Raw genomic sequence first — 6,135 nt, forward strand, 5'->3', positions numbered from 1 at the left:
AAACCTCGTCTGTACTAAAAATACAAAAATTATCTGGGCGTGGTGGCAGGTGCCTATAATCCCAGCTACACGGGAAGCTGAGGCAGGAGAATTGCTTGAACCCAGGAGGCGGAGGTTTCAGTGAGCCGAGATCACGCCATTGCACTACAGCCTGGGCAACAGAGTGAGACTCCGTCTCGGGAAAAAAAAAAAAAAAAAAAAAGATGGTCGAGGCCACTAAACTCTTTCTAACTTCCTCTTTTCTGAGTATTAATATATTTATTTTCTTTGATAGAAAAATGCTATTCCGGTCCTCCATGGAGACATGCATTTACTTTTATTATAAACTCATCTTTTCAGTCACATCTTTTCAGTTGCTTTTTTTTTTTTGACACTCTACCACAAAAAGATTTTTAAAAGTAAATTTTATGATACAATTTTTAAAAGTTTGGTTTACATCCAAAATTGGATTTTTCTTTGTTGGGGGCAGGGAAAGGGAGAGTTGATGAAAAATTCTAGCTGCTTCTCTGAGCTAAGGCTAAAGGTTTTTTTCTTTGTTGTTTCTTTATCACGTTTGGTAAATTAGGGACACACATCACCACCAAATAACAGATTATATGCCAATTTTCCATTTTGGCTTTGCTTTATTTCCTGCACAGTATATTGACTTTTTTGGAAATCATTGCATTACAATTGTAGGCTAAGAGTTTACCTGATCTCTAGTTTGAATGTGAAAGAGGATGATTTGATGTTTTGTTTCTTTTTTTTCTTTTTTTTTTCTGTCGCCCAGGCTGGAGTGCAGTAGCTCGATCTCCGCTCGCTGCAACGTCCGCCTCCCAGATCCAAGCAATTCTCCTGCCTCAGCCTCCCCAGTAGCTGGGACTACAGGTGCCTGCTGCCACACCCAGCTAATTTTTTTTTGTATTTTTTAGTAGAGATGGGTTTTCACCGTGTTGTCCAGGCTGGTTTTGAACTGAGCTCAGGCAATCTGCCTGCCCCTGCCTACCAAAGTGCTAGGATTACAGGTGTGAGCCACCGTGCCTGGCTGATTTGATGTTTTCAAATGATTCTTTAATTCCTCCATTAATGAAAATAAAGTAAGTTACACTTGTGTGATTACGGATTTTAATTCTAATTTAAGTTGCGTTAAAGAAGTTTTAGTGCCTCCACTAAAAATGGATAGAATATAGATGAACTACTCAGCTTTACTATGTATCCTGAATGAGTTAAAAGGTACTCAAACCGTAAGAAATTACAAACATCTCTAACACAAATCTAAACACAAAATGCAGGAACCATATATCATCTGTCTTCCTTCCTGAGTAGCTCACAGTGCATGAATGTAACAAAATCAATAAATGTTGAACTCATGATGCCACCTAAGTATTCCTGCCTCAATAGTCTTCCAACAGTGTGATACCTGTGAATAAGTACATTTCTTTATAATGATCTCTAAAAGATGGCTTAAATTCTTTGGCTGCATTGAAATCTATAAAATATTGCTTTTAATAAACCACTGTCTTGAGTTTGGAAATCGTTTTCTACACAAAGTCTTTGTTGCATTTGGAGGGGTGGGGGAGGGATGGCATTTTTTTGTAACAGGATTTGACCTGTAACTATTATTAAGAATTTTCTTAGAGGAGTTCAAAGCATTTTACAGGGATCATCTCATTTATCCCTCGAAAGTAAGGCAGAGGCATTATCTCCACTACAGATTGAGAACACTAAAAGGCCAAGATAGGTGGGGCTTTTTGTTGTTGTTTTGCTAAGATCAAAAAGTAATTCTAGGGCAAAGCCAGATTCCGGTCTGACCTTGTTACACGATGCTTCTTGCAGCACCATAATACAATGTAGTTGCTTCCTAGGTCTCCCTTTGGCTATGCTAGGTGTTGAATAATTTTCGGGGTCGATTTTTATTCTTTCCCGCTCCCTGAAAATGGGTGTTAAGATGTAGATAAGTACAAAAGAAAACTCCCCAGTCCTTCCTATCTGGATTTGGAGTACAGGATAAACAGACAGAAATAGGCATCTTCCTCCCCTCCTCCAAGTTTTACTGCCTAGCCCAATGCTAATAGAAAAATAACCCGAACCACAAATGCAAGTCACATGTATAATTTTAAATTTTCTAGTAGTTACATTAAAATATATTGTATTGGCCAGGCGCGGTGGCTCAAGCCTGTAATCCCAGCACTTTGGGAGGCCGAGACGGGCGGATCACGAGATCAGGAGATCGACACCATCCTGGCTAACACGGTGAAACCCCGTCTCTACTAAAAAATACAAAAAACTAGCCGGGCGAGGTGGCGGGAGCCTGTAGTCCCAGTTAATCGAGAGGCTGAGGCAGGAGAATGGCGTAAACCCGGGAGGCGGAGCTTGCAGTGAGCTGAGATCCGGCCACTGCACTGCAGCCTGGGCGCCAGAGCGAGACTCCGTCTCGAAAATAAATAAATAAATAAATAAAATAAAATATATTGTATTTAGCCCAATACAGCGTATCCAAAATATTAACACTTCCACATGTAATCAATATAAAATTATTAATGAGATATTTTGCATTTTTTTTGGTATGGCTTCAAAATCTGGTGTGCATTTCTCACTCATAGCTCATTTCAATTTGTTTTAGCCAAATTTCAAATGCTCAGCCGCCACATGTGACTAGGGAGGACACTGTTGGACAGCACAGTTCTAGACCTCAGTAGCTCTCCCTTCAGATTAATGCCATGTGAATCGAATGGGTGGTATGAAGAATGGATGCTGAGTCCTCGGAGAATCAACTTGCACTTGGGTGGTGACTGATAAGAATCCCTAGCTGTGCCATTTCCTGATACATGACTGTTTTTGAAGTTATGGACTCAGGAGCTAGAAGACTGCAAATCCCCAAATATGTCTAATACCCAAGCTCAGGCCAGGACCGTGCTTCCAGGCCTGTGTGAGAACCTAAGCTTTGGAATCTGTCAACTTCTAGGGCTGCAGATTCGTTGGGCCCTCACATGTGGCCCGTGAAAAGGAGGCATCACTGGAGGAAGAGGAGGGCTCCTAGAGGGGGAAGGCCACCCAACTACGGGCTTCTTGAGGACAGGTGCTCCAACTGGCCGCTTCCTGAGGGCAGCGGGTCCTCTTGGGGCCTTAGGCAGGGCCCTGAAACCGGCCTCACGTGTTTGCAACTCGAACTCCTGTGCTTCCACCAAGCACTCCAGGGGATGCGGGGGTGGTGTCCGCGCCCCGGCCCCAGCCCGCACCCCGAAGTGGCTCCAAGGCCGCAGGTGTGAGGGGCGTGCCCAGGGCTCGGCCCGCGCCGCCCCATGTGACCCGGTCCGACATGGTGTCGCCTCCTCCCGGGGCGGCGGCGGTGGCGGCTCGGACTGGGCTCCGCGTCGGGCCGGCCCCGCCGCCGCTCATGGGCAGCCAGGGCCGCTTGGGGCCCCCCGGGAACGGCGGGCCGGGCGAGGGCGAGGGCGGAGAGGCGAGGAAGCTGCAGGAAGGGAGGGTGGCGAGGGGGAAGCGAAGGAAGGGGAAGGGGAAGGGAAAAGCGAGAGCGGGGCAAGGCGGAAGAGGAAGCGGGGCGGAAGGGAAGCCCGGGCCACAGACGGCGAAGGAGGCAGCGGGGCCGGGGGCTGAGGCGGGAGCCAGGGCATGCCCAAGGGAGGAAGCAGAGGGAGGCGGAAGCGTGGAGGAAGGGGCGAGAGGCATCATCAAGGGAGATGAGGGGAGTGCAGGGGCCGGGAAGGAGGCACAAGGAAGAGAGTATAGGAAGAAGGAGGCATGGAGGGTCAGGGCTAGGCGGCGGGAGGGCGCCAGGCCGGGAAGAGCACAGAGACAAGGGGGTCAGGCTTGGGCCGACATCCCGGGGACAGGGGTGGCCATGGCGGCGGAGGCCGGGGAGGAGGAGGAGGAGGCGGCTCGGGAGTCGGCCGCCCGCCCGGCTGCGGGGCCCGCGCTCTGGCGCCTGCCGGAGGAGCTGCTGCTGCTCATCTGCTCCTACCTGGACATGCGGGCCCTCGGCCGCCTGGCCCAGGTGTGCCGCTGGCTGCGGCGCTTCACCAGCTGCGACCTGCTTTGGCGCCGGATAGCCCGGGCCTCGCTCAACTCCGGCTTCACGCGGCTCGGCACCGACCTGTAAGCGTCCGCTCGCCCGCCCGCTCCCCGCCCCGGGCCGGCTCCGCGTCCCGGGAAAGGGCGGGGCGCCGCGGCCTGGTCGGCCCAGGGTCGTGTCGCACTCCGAGTTCCTAGGCCTACAGCTGGCCTCCGCCTACGCCCCTTCCCGAGCACTCTCGGGGGCCCTTTTGCCCCTTCTCCCCAAGGCCTCCCTCTGAGGCAGCCTCCCGAGAGCATCCCTCAGTAGGCACTCTCCCCGGTGGGCCGCTCCTCACAATTAGCCATCTTAGGCACTCCCTAAAGCTTTCGATTGTGTCTTTTTGCAGAGATTTAGCTGCCCCGGTTCCTTAGCCCCAGAGGAGCCAGTTTGGTCTATGTGGTTCCTTCGTGCTTTGGACGACTCCTCCAGTCCAGGTCTAGGACCCAGGTTCCTTAAGTGGTCTATCATAAATTTTTGTGGACTTTCATCTTTCATCCTCCCTACCCTCTTCTAAAGGTTGTTAAGCTTCAGGGCTCGGACCTTAATGCAAGGCCCCTCGGTCCCAGTGTTCAGCCATAGTTTATGACTTCATACAGGCAGAGCGATACGAAAAAGGGGGCCTGCTTGAGGCAGGAGGCTGGAGTCTGTCCAGGATGTGCACAAGACATGGTATTGCAATTTGGCCTGTTTTTGGTAGGGTCTGAGACCTGTGAATGAAAAACTTTTCTGAACCACTTAAGCTGTTAAATAGGAAGGAAAAAACATGTAGGGAATTGAGGGAGTAAGAGCTTTCAGATTGCCCCCTATTCCACCCATTTTTTAAAAAGTAGTTCTTTCTAGTACATTATGACATTAAAGAACGTTTTTAAAAACATAAAAAGCCATAATACCATCACCTCTAGACAATTATTTTAATTTAAAAAACTTTTCAGTTGCACACATAGTTGCCATCTTACTGATCCTGACAGAATAGGTACATAGTAAATGTTTGTGGGCTGTCCCATAATGAGATTAAAGAATATCCCTCTACTATTAAACTTACATGTTATGTTCAGCTTTTTGTTATTATAGATAATAATGAAATGATGCATTTTTGAGTAACAGCTTTACTGAAGTATAAGTCACATGTCATACCATATAGATTTAAAAAAAATTAGTTCCTTAGGATAAAATCTCAAGGTGGCATTATAGCAAAGGTTATGGTTTGCAGAGGTGCTGTACCACTTTATAGTGGAAACAGCACAGAGTGAACAAATTTTATGTGAGAATTGAGAAAATCTTTGCTACTTTAGTGGTCATTTAAGGTACCAAAGTTGTGTTATTTTGCATCTCTTTTGCCACTGGCCAGGATAAATATATTCCCATGTGTTTGTTTCACCTGCGAGACTGTCTGTTCCCACTCTTTGCTCATTTATTACCGGGGTCTTCGTGTTTTTCCTATAAATTTGGAATCTTTGCGGGTCTTAGATGTTAGAATCTAGTCTGTCATCTTTGATCCAGATATTTTTCCCTGTCAATTCATTTTACTTTACTGTTTTACACTTTATTAGGCTCTGCCAGTCTTTTGTGATTTTTTTTCTCTTTTTTTCTCCAAAACTGAGAAATTTATAATTCCTCCACAGACCTGATAAATCTGTTTCCCACTGGTTTTCTTACAAATTTGATTTTTTTTTTTTTTTTTGAGATGGAGTTTCACTCTTGTTACCCAGGCTGGAGTGCAGTGGTGTGATCTCGGCTCACCACAACCGCCTCCTGGGTTCAAGCGATTCTCCTGCCGCAGCCTCCTGCATAGCTGGGATTACAGGCATGCACCACCACACCCAGCTAATTTTGTATTTTTAGTAGAGATAGGGTTTCTCCATTTTGGTCAGGCTGGTCTCGAACTCCGGACCTGAGGTTATCTGCCTGCCTTGGCCTCCCAAAGTGCTGGGATTACAGGGGTGAGCCACCGCGCCTGGCCTAATTTGATTTTTTTAATAGTTAACACTTTCATCAATATCACTTTTGGTTCAAGAGGTGAATTCAATTTACTATTCTTGTTAGGTAGCCTCAACGGCTACCTTAGTTATCACTACAACTTT

At 47.4% G+C, this 6,135-nt stretch overlaps 1 protein-coding gene across 1 annotated transcript; it reads left to right on the plus strand.

Moving 5' to 3' along the window:
* The first annotated feature begins 2,894 nt into the window (after positions 1-2,894).
* On the plus strand, positions 2,895-5,775 carry LOC116269420 (spidroin-2-like). Its single transcript, XM_031652124.1, has one exon. It carries the CDS (start codon positions 3,299-3,301, stop codon positions 4,097-4,099), a length of 801 nt encoding a protein of 266 aa, XP_031507984.1. The 5' UTR covers positions 2,895-3,298; the 3' UTR covers positions 4,100-5,775.
* The last annotated feature ends 360 nt before the right edge of the window (positions 5,776-6,135 follow it).

Source organism: Papio anubis, chromosome 11 (assembly GCF_008728515.1).
Source record: "Papio anubis isolate 15944 chromosome 11, Panubis1.0, whole genome shotgun sequence".
Taxonomy (NCBI): domain Eukaryota; kingdom Metazoa; phylum Chordata; class Mammalia; order Primates; family Cercopithecidae; genus Papio; species Papio anubis.